The 17,657-nt window shown below is 35.7% G+C and overlaps 1 protein-coding gene across 1 annotated transcript in view; it reads left to right on the forward strand.

Moving 5' to 3' along the window:
- Positions 1 to 17,657, forward strand: part of Col3a1 (collagen type III alpha 1 chain) — a 38,023-nt gene that overhangs the window by 16,659 nt on the left and 3,707 nt on the right. Inside the window, exons 12-48 of the mRNA XM_015481141.2 lie at positions 277 to 321; positions 458 to 511; positions 968 to 1,012; positions 1,640 to 1,693; positions 2,099 to 2,197; positions 2,710 to 2,754; positions 2,894 to 2,992; positions 3,191 to 3,244; positions 3,371 to 3,478; positions 3,655 to 3,708; positions 4,288 to 4,386; positions 4,674 to 4,727; positions 4,871 to 4,969; positions 5,293 to 5,346; positions 5,461 to 5,514; positions 5,824 to 5,877; positions 6,376 to 6,429; positions 6,749 to 6,793; positions 7,525 to 7,623; positions 7,710 to 7,817; positions 8,048 to 8,101; positions 9,546 to 9,599; positions 9,690 to 9,743; positions 10,435 to 10,488; positions 11,209 to 11,316; positions 11,586 to 11,639; positions 11,949 to 12,002; positions 12,208 to 12,369; positions 12,488 to 12,595; positions 13,582 to 13,689; positions 14,410 to 14,463; positions 14,549 to 14,656; positions 15,123 to 15,176; positions 15,562 to 15,669; positions 15,957 to 16,010; positions 16,107 to 16,214; positions 17,085 to 17,379. Coding sequence (XP_015336627.1) covers positions 277 to 321; positions 458 to 511; positions 968 to 1,012; positions 1,640 to 1,693; positions 2,099 to 2,197; positions 2,710 to 2,754; positions 2,894 to 2,992; positions 3,191 to 3,244; positions 3,371 to 3,478; positions 3,655 to 3,708; positions 4,288 to 4,386; positions 4,674 to 4,727; positions 4,871 to 4,969; positions 5,293 to 5,346; positions 5,461 to 5,514; positions 5,824 to 5,877; positions 6,376 to 6,429; positions 6,749 to 6,793; positions 7,525 to 7,623; positions 7,710 to 7,817; positions 8,048 to 8,101; positions 9,546 to 9,599; positions 9,690 to 9,743; positions 10,435 to 10,488; positions 11,209 to 11,316; positions 11,586 to 11,639; positions 11,949 to 12,002; positions 12,208 to 12,369; positions 12,488 to 12,595; positions 13,582 to 13,689; positions 14,410 to 14,463; positions 14,549 to 14,656; positions 15,123 to 15,176; positions 15,562 to 15,669; positions 15,957 to 16,010; positions 16,107 to 16,214; positions 17,085 to 17,379 — 2,968 coding nt within the window. The remainder of the gene's footprint in view (positions 1 to 276; positions 322 to 457; positions 512 to 967; positions 1,013 to 1,639; positions 1,694 to 2,098; positions 2,198 to 2,709; positions 2,755 to 2,893; positions 2,993 to 3,190; positions 3,245 to 3,370; positions 3,479 to 3,654; positions 3,709 to 4,287; positions 4,387 to 4,673; positions 4,728 to 4,870; positions 4,970 to 5,292; positions 5,347 to 5,460; positions 5,515 to 5,823; positions 5,878 to 6,375; positions 6,430 to 6,748; positions 6,794 to 7,524; positions 7,624 to 7,709; positions 7,818 to 8,047; positions 8,102 to 9,545; positions 9,600 to 9,689; positions 9,744 to 10,434; positions 10,489 to 11,208; positions 11,317 to 11,585; positions 11,640 to 11,948; positions 12,003 to 12,207; positions 12,370 to 12,487; positions 12,596 to 13,581; positions 13,690 to 14,409; positions 14,464 to 14,548; positions 14,657 to 15,122; positions 15,177 to 15,561; positions 15,670 to 15,956; positions 16,011 to 16,106; positions 16,215 to 17,084; positions 17,380 to 17,657) is intronic.

Genomic DNA, 17,657 nt, shown 5'->3' on the forward strand with positions numbered 1-17,657 from the left:
ATACTCTATTAAAGTTTCCATGAAACATAGCTTGAAAAGTCTAGATTAAAATGGTTGAACATTGCAGTGTAACTCATTAATTACTTATGTTTAGTCTTTGTGCTTTTAAAATGCAGAAACTGAGATTACTGATAAAATAAAATGCTAACGAACATTTGATATCATTAAGATACTTCTTTTTCTTAGGTTCATTATATTTTCCATACCATATATTTTTTAAAATAAAAGATCCTCTTTCTGTTGTATAAAATGTTGACATATTTTATGTGCCTCTAGGGTGAAAATGGTCTTCCAGGTGAAAATGGAGCTCCTGGACCCATGGTAATTATGTTTCATAATAAAATTCTCATGATTACTATCAACCTCCACCTAACCCTAAACTTGCTTTTCTCCCTCCCAACTGTTGTTATGCATGTCAACTTTAAAGTAAGATTGTATTTTCAATTTCACTCTGCAGGGTCCAAGAGGGGCTCCTGGTGAGAGAGGACGGCCAGGACTTCCTGGAGCTGCAGTGAGTATCCCTAAAAGCACAACCCAGTTATATGCCAGAATGACAGATAAGAGTCTCAGGTAGTCACATTGTGAAAATCTTCAGAAAAATATCTTTTCTGCAAGACTATATCAAAGTCAAACCAAGTAAATTTCTGGCTATAATTACATGAAAGTGAGTAAGATTTTGACAACTATTATATCTGTTGATATTATTTCTTTTCAAGATGACTTAGCATATGTCATGAGACCATTATATATGAATTCAGTTCTGAAAACACAGAATCTAATCCTTCTACACTTGATCAATGCTATACATATCAGAATTTTAGCAACTTGACCATAAAAATATATAATTAGTAGATTTTAATATACTTGAGGAAATCTCAAGTCTCTTGAACTTGAACTTAAATCAAATGTTATTTGTCATCAGTTTTTCATAATTAAGAATATATTTGACTTGAACTTTTCTCTTTAGGGGGCTCGAGGTAATGATGGTGCTCGAGGTAGCGACGGTCAACCAGTAAGTGTGCATAAGCCTGATTTGTTCAAGGGTAACCATATATTCTGAACTGTAGAATATTTCATAATTAATATGTATAAAATAATTCATATATTCAATTCTAATTGCCTATTTTTATAACGTTGTTAATCAATTTTTTGGTAGACCCTATACTCAACATTAGATATGTAATCATCTGATTCAAACTGACACTGAGCTCATAAACAAAATCTAGGTTCTGACATGTCTGTTATACTTACTGAATTGCTAACATCTGTATGGTCCTTACAATGTTGGCTAATATTCAATATGGGAGATGACATTTGAAAGAGCCCTACAAAAATGCATAACAATATTACCTTCATTTTGTAAATGAGAGCACCAAAGCTCAAGCCTAATTAACATACAGAAAGTCACAGAACTTATGGCAAAAGTGGGGAGAAATCCAGATTTCCTAACTCTTCAGATTTCCACTCTTCTTATTGTGCCATGTTTCTCTACATAACATTCCTCCATCAATAATGAATACTGCTTTTATTTACATAAGTGCCTTCTGTATTTTATATGTGCTCATTTATTACTTACTTGGAGTATTAGGTTTCATTTGTTTGATTAAGAGCTCTTGAAATTTTATTTACTTATTTTCAGGGCCCTCCTGGTCCCCCAGGAACTGCAGGATTCCCTGGATCCCCTGGTGCTAAGGTAAGCATGTATTTCTATAGAAGAACATGAAAATATCTTGGAGACAACAAAAAACATTAAATTGCTTCTTGCAAATGATTTAATTAGTCAAATGGATTGCTTTTGTCTATGTAGAATTTTAAAGCTCTATTCATGACTATAAGAAAAGCGTTACCCACTGCATTCAGCTATCCTGATACCTCTTCCAGTTCCTTTTGCCTTGTCCCATCATCTTTCAGGGAAACAAAACACAGTCACATATTTACCCTTTTTCTCTGCCTTTGTGGTTAATGAATTTTTTCTTTAACTACAGTATGTAGTCATAGTACTACAGCTTTGGGATGATGGTTTTAAACAGGGTCAAAGTGTGAACTAAGCAATTAGGAGTGGCAAACAAAGTTGACTACTTAGGGTTTTATCTCTTAGGGTGAAGTTGGACCTGCAGGATCCCCTGGTTCAAATGGATCCCCTGGACAAAGAGGAGAACCCGGACCTCAGGGACATGCTGGTGCTCAAGGTCCTCCTGTAAGTAGTGAATATGGCCACTGTGAGGAAGAATGCTGCTACACTACTTGCAGAGGCATATCTTTCAATGTTGCTAGCAATTAGAAAAAAGTTGCTGAATGCTCTGCAATGATTCTACTGTGATAAATACTGATCGTATTAGTAGTTAAAATGGTAGTTTTGAGGTTTGAACTATTCTAGAATGCATACATTTTAAGTTTATATAACCCAGAATAGGTTGGAATGGGTAGGATAATCATCTGGCATTTTGAAGAATGTGCCCTAAACTAATAATCAATCAAAAAACTTAAAAAAAATAACAAAACCAAACACTTCTCCTACTTATGTATTTTTTCAATAATTTAGAAAAAGTATATATCATCTCTAATTTATTTAAATATTTTGGGGAACCACCTAATCTCTACAAAGTGTAATGACTGCTGATAAGTATATTTTAAAAACAAATAAACAACTCTAACTGTATATGAACTATTTTCATTATTATTAATATGCTTCATTTGTGTGTCCTCTAGGGCCCTCCTGGGAATGCTGGGAGTCCTGGTGGTAAAGGTGAAATGGTAAGTTTCCTCACCCCAACATACACATGATTCACTAGCAACTCATACACATACAGATTACATTTGTGATACTTAAGTGAGATATTCAGAAGGGAAACTTCATGTTTGGCTAATGTTTATGTTCTTGGGTTGTTCTTAGGGTCCTGCTGGCATTCCTGGAGCTCCTGGGTTAATGGGAGCCCGGGGTCCTCCAGGACCACCTGGTGCTAATGGTGCTCCTGGACAGCGAGGTGGTGCGGTAAGTGGCCTTTTTTTCTCCCCTCTGTTGCCTAAAAGGTGTGGCTTAATTCTCACAATAAAAATATTAATCATGATTTTTTTGGCCCTATTCGGTTGAATAGATTTCACCCCGATGAAACACTGAATCATTTGTGACTGATGATGATTTTGCTATGACTCCTTCCTGTTTCTTAATCTAGATTTTGTTTCACATTAGGGTGAACCTGGTAAGAATGGTGCCAAAGGAGAGCCAGGACCACGTGGTGAACGTGTAAGTACTACCACAACAGATTTGGTTATTTCTTGGAGAACTAGCACATAATTAGCAAGTAAATAGGTAAAAATTTTGCAACTAAATTTAGTCATCAATCTTTCACTTTGGCATCATTTTTTTTAGGGAGAAGCTGGTTCCCCAGGCATTCCAGGACCCAAGGGTGAAGACGGCAAAGATGGATCACCTGGCGAACCTGGTGCAAATGGAATACCAGGAGCTGCAGGAGAAAGGGTGGGTTTTCTACTGGTCATCTGTAAGAGGCAGCCACTGTTTTTCTGATGTTGAATATTCAATCCTAAATATTGTTTAAAGCCTTTTATAGCATGACACTATCTATATTGCCACTCAGGAATTATGAAAAAGTTTTAATCCCTATGACAAAAATATTTGACTTTCATTATTTCCAGGGTGCCCCTGGATTCCGAGGACCTGCTGGACCAAATGGCATTCCAGGAGAAAAGGTAGATAACTTTGGTATTTATTATCCTAAAGTCGAGTACTAGTACTATAAATAAGTAGTTCTTCAATATATAGCTTCCCACCAGTGAAAACCTAAATCTCTGAAAGGCAATGAATTTTAAAAATTCCAATGTAAAACTTGGAATGCAAAAGCCACTTTCCTGGCTTTGTAATTAAAGAATGTCACTTAATCTTCATCAGAATATTTTAACTTAATTCTGAGTTGGAACTCACTTAGCACCATTGCAAAAATGAGATAAAATAAAATACCTGAAAATCCTTTGAAAGCTCTAAAGTAATATAAAAAATGATTTCATATCTTCAGAGATACTTGAATTTAAGTGTATGTAAGTATACTGTTAAGCCAAATAAATATTGTTTGTTTTAAGGACGTTACGTTCATCATAGTTTTTAAAAAATTTTTTTTCAATATGGTAATTCATGCTAAAATAACTGCTTTTCTGAAGAAGATGTCAGCAACATATTAGCCAAATAAGTTCTATACTTACAATTTAAATATTGTTCATGTCTAGGCTAATGAAGGCTCTTCTAAAAGTTTGTTAATTTATTTCACTATTTAGGGTCCTGCTGGGGAACGTGGTGGTCCAGGCCCTGCAGGTCCCAGAGGAGCAGCTGGAGAACCTGGCCGAGATGGTGCCCCGGGAAGTCCAGGAATGAGGGTAGGGATTTGTTGGAGTGACATTTTAACTTGGTCAAAAGAAAGGCAAGATAAATGAATTTTTGTAAAGCTCAAATCAAAACAATTCTTTTAAGGCAATTAAGGCCAGGGCAGATTAAGAAAGAATAGAAAATAAAACACTTAGATGCTTTATAGAAAGAAAAAAGACAAAGTGTCAAATATGAGGCCAAGTATGTAAGTTGAAATATCTGAATTGTATAAACAGGTTGTGTTGTATTTTTTAAAAGTTTATTTTAAATCACTTGACAACTGATATCTTTCATTTAGGGTATGCCTGGAAGCCCAGGAGGACCAGGCAATGATGGAAAACCAGGACCTCCCGTATGTACAATTTATCTCATTTTATAAGCCCCCCAAAAAACAATGTAGACTTTAAACTGTCCTTGAGTAGATACCTCTCTATATTGTATATTTTGATCAGGTATTTATTAAACTTTGATTAATATAATTATTTATTTCATCAGGGAACACAAGGAGAAAGTGGTCGCCCCGGTCCTCCTGGGCCATCTGGTCCCCGAGGTCAGCCTGGTGTCATGGGTTTCCCTGGTCCTAAAGGAAACGATGTGAGTTCCTTTATTAATTTATTCAAAAATTATATGACAGGAAGCCTTTGTTCTTATTTGAGTCTTTTCCTTAAAATATGGAAAAGTATAATTGCAGCATATAGGAAGAGAGCTAAATATATAATTGGTTGTGTGTGTATGTGTAATAAATGACTTAAAGTAAAGTATTATTCCTATTAATGGATAATTTAAATGTTAAATGTATGTGTTTTATGGTTAAATAAAACCCAAGTTCAAGGTAAAAAAAATATAGGAGGTAACCATATTTATGATATTTGTGATCTTTCTTTAAATTGGTAAATATTGGTCATTTTTTTCTTTAGGGTGCTCCTGGCAAGAATGGAGAACGAGGTGGCCCTGGAGGGCCTGGCCTTCCGGTAGGTACCTTTCATCTACTTATTTCTAGCCTTCTCATAGATGCATTCATGTCCACCCTTAGGACTTCTCTTTGTTATCTAATTAACTGTGCTCCTCTAATTTGTTGTCTTTAGGGTCCCCCTGGAAAGAATGGTGAAACTGGTCCTCAGGGTCCCCCAGGACCTACTGTAAGTTGACTCACATAAATTAGAGATGGAAGTGGGGTGGAGTTTGGGTAGGGGGAAGACTTTGGACTCTCTCTGACACTGTGTCATTGTAATTTACCAAAGAAATTGTGAATTTGTTTAGTTATCTAGTTAAAAGCTTGCAATAGTATGCATGGTAATAGTCTTCGTTGGATTGCTTTCACAGCCCAGACTTCCCCTCTTCACACCCTTTTATTTTAAATTAAATTATAAGCCTGCCAAAATGTCAAGCGTAGACTAAGATGAAATGGCCTTTTGTAATGGAGTATATCATTATATTTTTCTACATAGGGGCCATCTGGTGACAAGGGAGACTCAGGACCTCCTGGTCCCCAAGGATTACAAGTAAGATCTTCTTCTTTAGACTTCACTGGTACTTGCTTTTACCAGACAATCCTATAATTTGCTTTTATAATTATTTTGTTGAGTGAATTGGCTGTTCGAATTTTTTGATAAGTTTGTCTTTAGTCCTAAAATGCCGGTCAATGTTAAGAGGTTGACATGTCTTCAATACCTATTTCAGAATGTACACATTAAGTTACTAAGAAAGAATTAAACTCATAGCTCTGTGTGTTCACATTTATTTTTCATTATAATATAGATCCATGTAACTAAATTTGTCTTGCCATTTTTATCAACTCATTTTTATATATAGCAATAGGAAAGAGATTAGCACAGGCGTGGAAGATATTATTATCTCATCTTTGTCATTGGATTTTGAGTAACACAAACTGTATATCTCTAGAAATACTATGAAAACTTCTTTGAATATCTTGAAAAAATATGTTTATATGGAAAGCACTGTTTGAAGTGATCACATAATACAAATATGTCTCTCTGTAGGGCTTACCTGGAACTGGTGGTCCTCCAGGAGAAAATGGAAAACCTGGTGAACCAGTAAGTGCCATTTTATGTTTAGAAACTTATAATAAATAGTAATCATGCATCAATTATTAACTTTTTCACTTTTTCATCCTATGGCATATAAGTTGTGATATTTAGTTTTGAAATATTCATTATCAAAACAAAAATGATAATTTAAAAATCACCTGGAATGTTTGAATTTTACTATAAAATAAAGGAACTAAATAAAGAGTACAAAACTTCAAGATTTAAACAATTTTACAAGATGAACAAACAAGGTGTATATATTTACTGCTTATATTTACATAATGCATTTTAATATGGACTTAATCATGTAATACCCACTTCCTAGGGTCCAAAGGGAGAAGCTGGTTCTCCTGGAGCTCCCGGAGGAAAGGTAATATATCGGTTTCTCTCTTTTTCCTCATTATACAGCAATTCATTTGTAATGCATTTTAAGAATGTTAAGCCAGGGCTGGAGACATGGCTCAAGCGGTAGCGCGCTCTTCTGGCATGCGTGCGGCCCGGGTTCGATCCTCAACACCACATACAAAGATGTGTGTCCGCTGAAAACTAAAAAAAAAAAAAAAAAAATTAAAAAATTTCTCTCTCTCTAAAAGAAAAAAAAAATGTTAAGCCAAACTAGCACTTCTTTAGAAAATCAACATTTTAAATGTTTGGTAAGTCCATTTAGGGAAGCTCAAGACATTTCCAATACATTAAATTTGCTTCATCTAGAAAATCCAATTCTCTGACAGTAATAATAAACAGTATAGAATCAGCCATGGGCTTGAAGTCTCAAAAGGCAAATACTGCATTAATTCTCTATAGGAAAACTGTATTTGTAGAACGACTTCAAAATTTACCAAGCGAATAAAACAATAAATTTTTCAAAGAAAACTAATACTTAGGCAGAACAAGAATCTGACTTTCCTTGTTTAGTCTGTTTAAGTTTTCAATTTCTATACAACTGATAAATATTTTTTTACAAATATAAAAATTTCCAAACTGCTCAAAAATATCTTAAGAACCTAGTGGCCTGTATCAAAATTATATAATCTAAGTTGCCTTTGTTTTGTTTTTAGCACTGGATTTTCTAACTTGAATATTTGCATTTTCCTATGACAGGGTGATGCTGGTGCTCCTGGGGAACGTGGGCCTCCTGGGTTGGCAGGGACCCCAGGTATCAGAGGTGGAGCTGGTCCCCCTGGCCCCGAAGGAGGAAAGGTAATGCCACAGAATTCAATTCCCCTATATTTTAGAAAACACATTTCATTTCTTTCTTTCCATTTACTATTCTCCCATAATTTCAGGGTCCTGCTGGTCCCCCTGGGCCACCTGGTACTGCTGGTTCTCCTGGTCTGCAAGGGATGCCTGGAGAAAGAGGAGGTCCTGGAGGTCCTGGCCCAAAAGGTGACAAGGTACTGACACATTTTTTCTCTTAATTATGTAATGAAACAGATATTGTAGGTTAAAGGAAAGCCATATAGTAGAAATAATCTGTTTTCAAAATTAATGTTATCATTCTATACTAAGTAAAATTTGAGATGGATCAGAATGCCTAATCACAGCAAATCCTGAGGGTTGCTCCTCTTACTAGATTCTCACTGAGAATACTTACAATCTGATGACAATTGGTTTTATTTGACAGGGTGAACCAGGTAGTGCTGGTGCTGATGGTGCTCCAGGAAAAGATGGTCCAAGGGTGAGCATTCACATTTGGGATTAACAGGCCTTATTCATGTGTGGTATGGGACAGTCCCTTAGTTCAGTTCCTCATAATAAATTTAGAACTATATTTTGTCCTTTTTCTGGGCATTAAAAGAACCCAAATGACTTGATTATGTAAGTTACTAGTTTACATCTATCACTACCTGATCATTCTTTGATGACCTAAAAATGAAAACCCTCGAAACTATGATAAAGGTCTAAAATTAATGTCATCATGAGACCTAAAATCCAAAATAATCAATATTGCTATTAAAAAAACTTTTTTATTTTAAATAACATTATAATTCCATGGTACATTCATATCATGGAATACTATTGGCAATAAATGGAATGAAATATTGATATGCACAACTTATACAAACTTCAAGGACATCACTGACTGAAGAAAAGTCAACTTCAAAGGGATACAAAGTGCATGTTCTCATTCTTGCTTAATAGTCACAGAATAACATAATTAAAGAGTTGTGGATCATGTTAGTTGTTGTAAGGATTTAGGAACAAGAGGAGGTGGATATGGTCTAAACAGGTGGCACAAGAAGGTGGTACACTGATGACATAGTGTCTTGGGGTAGTCCTGGCAGGCAGCACATGATACAATTGTACAGAGCCATACACACATGGCACACACAGGACTGCATAAGTAACTGCTGAAATCTAGATGGATTGCACCAATGTCAGTTTCTTGGTTTAATATCTTACTATAGTTCTGTAAGATATGAATATTGGTGGACAGAACTTCTTATCCATTTCTTTGTATCCTTCTGCAAATCTGTGGCCATTTCAAAATAAAAGTTAAAAATATACAAGAAATTATAAAAATCCTATTCACATTAACAAACTTCTAGATTAGACTGGCTCAAATAAACCTAAGTTATTTCATAGACATATTTACTGAAATCGTCTTAAAGAAATTCATGTATACTTCACTTTTGACAGACTAGATAGATAAGCCATCATTCAGTTATTTTTAAATGCCTAATCATTTATGTATAAATGGATATAGATATATGGATAAAACTAATATTTGTAAGTTTCAAAATGTAATGTGAGTGATAGTACTTTGAGTAAACATTTTAAATGACCAAGCAGTTGAATTAAAGGAATGTAATTTTAAAAAGACATTATGCTAAGATCTCTCATCACATCCTATTTATCTTCTACAATAGAGATAAAAATGATGAATGAATCAATAAACTGCTGCTGAATCCTATTGTTTTCTAGGATCATCCTCAGAGAATCTGCTATTTACTAAACTTTTTAATCACTACACACAGTGATCAGCATAACATTCAAGCCATAAATGAAATCATATTATCTAGTTTATTTGATGAAAAGTTGTAAACATTCTCTTTAAATAATATGGAAAAAATGAAGTGTTTTATCTTCAAAATTTAAAAGTATATTTTTATTTTCCTCAGGGTCCTACTGGTCCTATTGGTCCCCCTGGCCCCGCTGGTCAGCCTGGAGATAAGGTAGCACATAAAACTGTTTGTTAACAAGAATAAAATGACTTAGACTTTTGGATGCATGATAGAGACAATATTTGTTTATTCTCTTCTTAGGGTGAAGGTGGTGCCCCTGGACTTCCAGGTATAGCTGGACCTCGTGGTGGCCCTGTAAGTGTTAAAGACATTTCAACCTATTTTCATACCTCACACAGGACATAGCTACTTGTTCTGCCTCCCCACCGCCCCCCCCCCCACACTTTTTTTTTAAAACAATTCTGCCCCAGATACCCTGAGCCTCAATTTGGAGGTTCTATATCTAGGAACACATGACAAAATCCACAAGAGACATTTGTAAGCCATGCTTTCTTGCTTGAATAACTCTGGAAGAATTAAAATTGCACAAGTAATATACACTTGTAAATGAGTTTCTTAAACCTACAGAATCTTTACCTGACAGTCTTTCTAGGTTAAAAATTCTCTACTCCAGGGTTAAGACTCAAGATTGATATCTAATAGACTTTTTTAATTAACTGATTTTTCAATAAACCGTTCTACCATATTTTTAAATGCTTAGATTTCTGAAAGTTAGATAATTAAATGTGCTAAATATTTCAACATTTTAAAAGTTTGTGTGTTCTTGCAAATAATAACCATGGTCAGAGGCAGACAGAGTCAATAGCTGTGGTGTTGTCTGCTCTGAATTTTGCTGAGAAGTGGTAAAGACATCAGAAGTTAAACTCTGTGTGTTATCTTTGCACATTTCCTGTTTAAAAGAAAAATAAGATGACACAGGAGACAATAAGCACTGCCTGGGGGGAAAGGTCTTCACTGTGACTAATGAGGATATTTTCCTCTGCAGGGTGAGAGAGGTGAGCATGGACCTCCTGGCCCTGCTGGCTTCCCTGGTGCTCCCGTAAGTATGCATGTTTAAACAAGTATATCACACAGCTGCAAAATAGAAATATAACTCAACTTTAGGGTTCTAGTCTTTCTTGGGCCACTTATTCCCTGAGAAGTTATTTTACCTCTGTGTTTCTTTAATTTACATATATTCTCACTTTTTTTAAAAAAAAAATATTTATTCTTAAGCTTTAGGTGGATACAATATCTTTATTTTACATTTATGTGGTGCTGAGGATCAAACCCGGTGCCTTGTGCATGCTAAGGGAGCACTCTACCACTGAGCCACAACCCCAGCCCATATATTCTCATTCTATTAAAAATGGAAATAAAAACACCTGTCCTGCATTTATGTCTGGGTAATGAGGCTAGAGCAACATCATAGATTTAAAAGTGTCCAAGGTCTTTAAAGTTCTTCCATTATCAGATGATGTTAATTAAAATTTTCTCTAAATTTAGTTTTTATCAAAGGAATTATTTTCAAATGCATAAATCCTTGGAAAGGCTTTCTTTCTAATGGCAAATTATGTACACCTCAGGCTTTCTTAATAAATTTTTTCTATCATGAGGATATTTTGATTGCCTTTACTTTGGCATGGATTCCGAGAGCTCGCTATTCTTATTTTATTTCAACTTCTTTCATCTGAAGAATGCTATATTCTGAAAAGAAATAAGGATACACCAAGTGTGTTGTTAAGGATGTCAGCCAACAGGCCTTTGTTTCTGCTTTCAGGGACAGAATGGTGAGCCTGGTGCTAAAGGAGAAAGAGGCGCCCCTGGTGAGAAAGGTGAAGGAGGCCCTCCTGGAGTTGCAGGGCCCCCTGGAGGTGCAGGGCCTGCAGTAAGTACTCTCTAAGCTTTTAAGGGAAAACACAGGTTTATCAGGAATTTGATACTTCATGTTGACACAGCATGCCATAATTTTCATAGGCATATAATTCTAAATTTGAATCTTGGCTCCAGCAGTCTAGATAGGACAACATTCACGTTATTTTAATCTTCATAAGTTTACTGGTTATTGAAGGTTAAATGCTTCTCTCAAGTTCTTTTTTTTTTTTTTTTTTTTTTGGTGCTATACTAAATAACCCTTTTCTCCCTCCATTCATACAGGGTCCTCCTGGTCCCCAAGGTGTAAAGGGTGAGCGTGGCAGTCCTGGTGGTCCTGTAAGTATTGATCCTCTTAACTATTATTGAAAAGCATTGACTGATATAAAAAAAAAACTGCTTGAAAGATATTAGCGCCATAAAGTGAACATAGAAATTATTATCACTTATTGATGAGTAATAAGTAAATTCCAAGGAGATAAAGCTAACCATATGTGACTTCAAGGTAGAATGTTGATACCATCACATTTCTTATACTTTATATTTGTTTCCAGTGAATCATTACTTGTTCTACTTTTGAAATTAAAATATATATATATATATATATATATATATATATATATATACACACACACTATTATTTCACAGGGTGCTGCTGGCTTTCCTGGTGCACGTGGTCTTCCTGGTCCTCCTGGCAATAATGTAAGTTTTTTATAACTTTTTTTTTTCATTATGTACTTCCGAAAGAGCATTCGTATAGCTATAAGACAAGAAACACATATTGCTACTTTCTATTGAGTCCCATAAAAAAATTACTTGAAAAAAGGTTTAAAAAAAAGGAAAGAAAAATTCACTTTTTCATTAATACTTAAATTTTCATATTTAAATTTCCAACAATTTTGTGTAGGGTAACCCAGGGCCACCAGGCGCCAGTGGTGCTCCAGGCAAAGATGGACCCCCAGGTCCTGCAGGTAACAGTGGTTCTCCTGGCAACCCTGGAGTGGCTGGGCCAAAAGGTGATGCTGGCCAACCAGGAGAGAAGGGACCACCTGGCGCCCAGGGACCTCCGGTGAGTGGCTTCATTGCTCTATTAATTGACAGTACTATTTTGCTCTCCATCATAAATTCAATGGAAGAAAGCATAGTCACATAAAGATGAACTGAGTCTTCATTATCTGTCACAACAGGGAGCTCCAGGCCCACTTGGAATTGCAGGGATTACAGGAGCACGGGGTCTTGCAGGACCACCAGGCATGCCAGGTCCTAGAGGAAGTCCTGGTCCTCAGGGTCTCAAGGTGAGTGCAGTCATCTTTCATTGGACTCTTGGTTTCTTTGATAGCATTCATCGATCACCTCATCCCATCAAGTGTGAGAGGTTTTCATTTCATAGGTTCAAACTCTCTAAGGGATTCCCTTTTTGTATACTTTTAGATTTGCAGAAACACAAATTTTATTAAATGGTCCCAGGACACAAAAGCAGGCAAATCATTATCAAGCTTTAAATATAAACACAAGCAAATTAATATCAAAGAAAAATAATCTTACCATCTCAAATACTGCTGTTAAGAAAGTTGTGAATATTCTTGAGCTTGTTGTCTGTCAATCTTGAAGGAAGGAACATTCTTTGCTTACAAATCTATGAAAGTCTTTAACTGATACCTATTATCTATCCACTCTAGTCATTTTGCAGTCTTCATTTACTTTTACTAGTATTACCATAATATTTTAGTAGATAGCATTTAAAATGTTCCATTTGGTAAGTAGGGTAATCAAATTTCATTTTTATTTGTGCTCACATTATGACACTGTAAGCATTTCTTTTGAAAATGTCAAGTAATATTGTCATGAGATTAAAATTTAATATTAAGTGTACTCGATTTGTATGGTATAACCAGTAGATGTATAGTTTTCATATAGCAAAAGTATTCAATAAAAGCTAGTCTAATAGTCACCATAAAACTATAGTTCTTTGATGGTAAACCATTATATTTTCTTGCATTACTCCTGTCTATTTATACAACTCACTTTAGAATGTACTCTGAATAAGATAATCTGTGTAATTATGCATTCCCTTAATATCCCAAGTCACTGAACAAATGAGAAAATGCAAGAAGCTTGCTCCCCCTCTAATTTTGCCCCATGGTGGGCATAGTGTAGGGAAAAGAACTTCAGTAGAAATTGAGTAAAACAAGATATTTCTATGAAAAATAAAGAGAAGTGATAACACCATATTAATTGGTTTCTTGAGTTAAGGTAATATCTTTTACTCCTCTGTACACAGGGTGAAAGTGGGAAACCAGGTGCTAGTGGCCACAATGGGGAACGTGGTCCTCCTGGACCCCAAGGTCTCCCTGGTCTGGCTGGTGCAGCTGGTGAACCTGGAAGAGATGTAAGTAGCAATTCTTAGGAGATGTTCAACAAGTCAGGTAGAATTTAGTCACTTACCTGAAGAGAAATACAATTGAGCCTTAATATCTGAGAGTATAAATATGGCCAAGTAGCCAAGTTCTCTTTGCTTCTCTAATAATATATTCTTCCTATTGCAACTCAGAATAGCCTTTAAGGGCTCTGGTCCTTAATATTGACCCAATAAATAATCATGAGAAAATATGAATTGTAGCTAAATTAAGAAACAAGTTAGTAGAGAGAGCCTCAATTTACGACATTTTTTTTGATGAAATGTTCCTCAGTTATCTGCGATTAGTCATTTCTTATTATTTTAGATTTTTAAATTAATGTTTTAAATTGACAAATCTTAATTGTATATGTGAATAGATACCATGTGATATTTTGATATATGTATAAAATGTGGAATTATCAAGTAGACTTCCATTATCAGATGACTTTTTCTCAAACTTTTTTTTTCCTAATCATATCACCTTATTCCACCTTATAAAATTTAGTATCCTATAAATACTCCATATCTGTTCAGGTTTTATGATGCTTTGAAGGGCCAAACTGCATTGTAATACCTACAACTTATTGCCCAAGAACTGATTTCCACACCTTGAGAACTATATTGCCCCATTAAGAATGAGTGGTTTATATTGTATTTGGATGGTTTGAAGGAAGTTTATTTCCTTTCCCTCTCTCTCTCTCTTTTAATCAGGGAAACCCTGGATCAGATGGTCTGCCAGGCCGAGATGGTGCTCCTGGTGGCAAGGTATAACAAACACATGAATCATAAGTATGTGTACTATAAGCACGTGATCATCTCATTTATTTTGGATCTGTGAATTTGTCCCCAGGGTGATCGTGGTGAAAATGGCTCTCCTGGTGCCCCTGGTGCTCCTGGTCATCCAGGCCCACCTGGTCCTGTTGGTCCAGCTGGAAAGAGTGGTGACAGAGGAGAAGCTGTGAGTCCTGATCAGCACTGCCTCTCTTTACTTGTCTGTTTTTCTCAATGAAAAAGATTTGCAATGAGAAGATAGAATGTCAAATCTTCTGACCAAAATATCTGTTCTGATTTATGTTACAGTTCTTACACTAGTGGTTCTTAGGCAAATACAATAATCAAGATGTAATAGCATTTAGTCAATGAAAACATTCCTATCTAAAACCTGAAACAGTGTTAATCAGAACAACAATCTGTATGCTGAGTAAATACAAAACTAAACTAATAGAACTGTTGTCTAGCTTTCCAGGTTAGACCCCCCTTGTATAGATACAAATAGGAAAAGGACTTTGAAGGACAAAGCAAATTTCTAATAATGCATGCTATTGTTCCTTCACAATGAAATTGTTAACTTTTCAAAACAAAATTGTACTAATGAACATAAACAATTCTATGTTTATTTGTTCATTTGTTTGTTTTTGTCCCAGGGCCCTGCTGGTCCTGCTGGTGCTCCTGGTCCTGCTGGTTCCCGAGGTGCTCCTGTAAGTTTCGTTCTCTGTTTTAACTCATCATATAGTGCAGGAAATATTCTATTTTCTGGCATGGTCAGGAAAAGAGAATAACACAATATATAACTTTGTAACAAATATAAACTCCCCTTTGGCGATACAAAATACAATTCAGGTTCTAAAAATTCTTTGAGGTCAAGGATATAAACATCAGTTATTGGAATTCCATGCATTTAGTAGCACAAAGTTAAAGCAACCACAAAAAGCAGTCTTTATTGTTTCATGAATGTGTGAAGTGTCTGTTCATGGGGATTTCTAACTAGAATGCCATACAAGAAATTTAATTTCTATAAATTCTATTTTATTTTTTCAAAGTGTATGCATGTATATGGCCTTAATTTTAAACATATTTCTAAAGGGTCCTCAAGGCCCACGTGGTGACAAAGGTGAAACTGGCGAACGTGGCTCTAATGGTATCAAAGGACATCGAGGATTCCCAGGCAATCCAGGCCCCCCAGGTTCTCCTGTAAGTACATCCATTGTTAGAAAATCTCCTTGAATGCACTTAACTGATGAGTGGAGAAAAATTTAAAGACTGAGAAAACTTTCCATCTCTGAAAGTATATGCCAGAAGGGATTAAAAAATAATTCAAGAATTTATTTGAAATAACACTAGGCATAAAACAGTGTGGAAATTAAAAAGAAAAGCACAACTCATTAGGATCACCATGGTTTTTTGATCTGATCATAAATGTTCAGTTTCCTAAAAAATTTTAAGGCTGTCACTTATATTTATACTTCTTTTCTTTCTAGGGTCCTTCTGGTCACCAGGGTGCTGTTGGTAGTCCAGGACCTGCAGGCCCCAGAGTAAGTACTACAGACATACATTGGAAGGTCCACATTTTAAAATGTTTTCACTATAGGAAGTTATTCCAACTTTATGATATTGTGATAATTTCTTAGGGACCTGTTGGACCTCATGGACCTCCTGGAAAAGATGGAACCTCTGGACATCCAGGTCCCATTGGACCACCAGGGCCTCGAGGTAACAGAGGTGAAAGAGGATCTGAGGTAAGACATCACTTGAACATGTGTATACTTAATTTTCTGCAATCTTCACATTTTCAGAAATTCTGTACAATATTATCAAACTGATGTAGTGAGTTAAATAGAAAGTAATAATTTGATTTAGAAAACCAGCAATAACTCAAAAACATTCTTGACTGCATTAAGACTTTTTCCTCCAAACTATAAGAACAAGGGGAAAAAAAGGTTTTATAGTTTGATAACTGGTAACTTAAAATAATGTTATCTGCTCAATTAACCAAATGAACCGGGCAAGTTTCGATCTCATTCTCTAGAATTCACAACTGGGATAATCTTGGCAATTTGCATGTATGTAGTGAATTTACTTCTAAACTTTCACTGTTGTGATTCTTATATTGCTACTGATACCATCATTTCTAATACATTCCTGTCTCACACCTTTAAGGTAAATGAAATATAAACCATTATATCTACAAACTATGCATGGAGCAATGAAAACACAAATAAGTGATCAACCCAAAGACTCCAGGCTAATGGAAAATTTGGGATCAGAACCTAGGTTTCCTTATTTTGTTCCCGCTATGATGACAGTGTTAGAGTTGTGTTTTCTGGGCTGTTTGCCTACATTCTTTATACAGACAAATGATAGAGTAAAATATATTCTTAAACACTACTTACATTTACATAGTGGAACAATACATTTCTTGGTTGTGAATTATAGTTATTTAAGTTTATAATAATGTGACTATAAAAGCACCCAAGTGAACATTTGTTAAAGTAACTATGACACAACATATGAGTTGTTTTCAATGCATTTTCTTGGATGAGTGGTATAATCTTTCAGTGGCAACCAAGCAATAACACTTCAGTGATCCATGTTTTTACCTATTCTAGGGCTCCCCAGGACACCCAGGACAACCAGGCCCTCCTGGACCCCCTGGTGCCCCTGGTCCTTGCTGTGGTGGTGGGGCTGCCGCCCTAGGTGGGGTTGGAGGTGAAAAATCTGGTGGTTTTGCACCATATTATGGAGATGAACCAATGGATTTCAAAATCAACACTGAAGAAATTATGTCTTCGCTGAAATCTGTTAACGGACAAATAGAAAGCCTCATTAGTCCTGATGGTTCTCGTAAAAACCCTGCTAGGAACTGCAGAGACCTGAAATTCTGCCATCCTGAACTCAAGAGTGGTATGTTTGAGAGTCTTAATACTCATGGCCACAGGACTAAAGACAAAGCTGCTTATTTTAGAATTTTTGTTTTTAATTTTTTATTGTTGGTTGTTCAAAACATTACAAATTTCTTGATATATCATATTTCACACTTTGATTCAAGTGGGTTATGAACTCCCATTTTTACCCCATATACAGATTGCAGAATCACATCAGTTACACATCCATTGATTTACATATTGCCATACTAGTGTCTGTTGTGTTCTGCTCCCTTTCCTATCCTCTACTATCCCCCC

Source organism: Marmota marmota, unplaced genomic scaffold (assembly GCF_001458135.2).
Source record: "Marmota marmota marmota unplaced genomic scaffold, marMar, whole genome shotgun sequence".
NCBI lineage: Eukaryota > Metazoa > Chordata > Mammalia > Rodentia > Sciuridae > Marmota > Marmota marmota.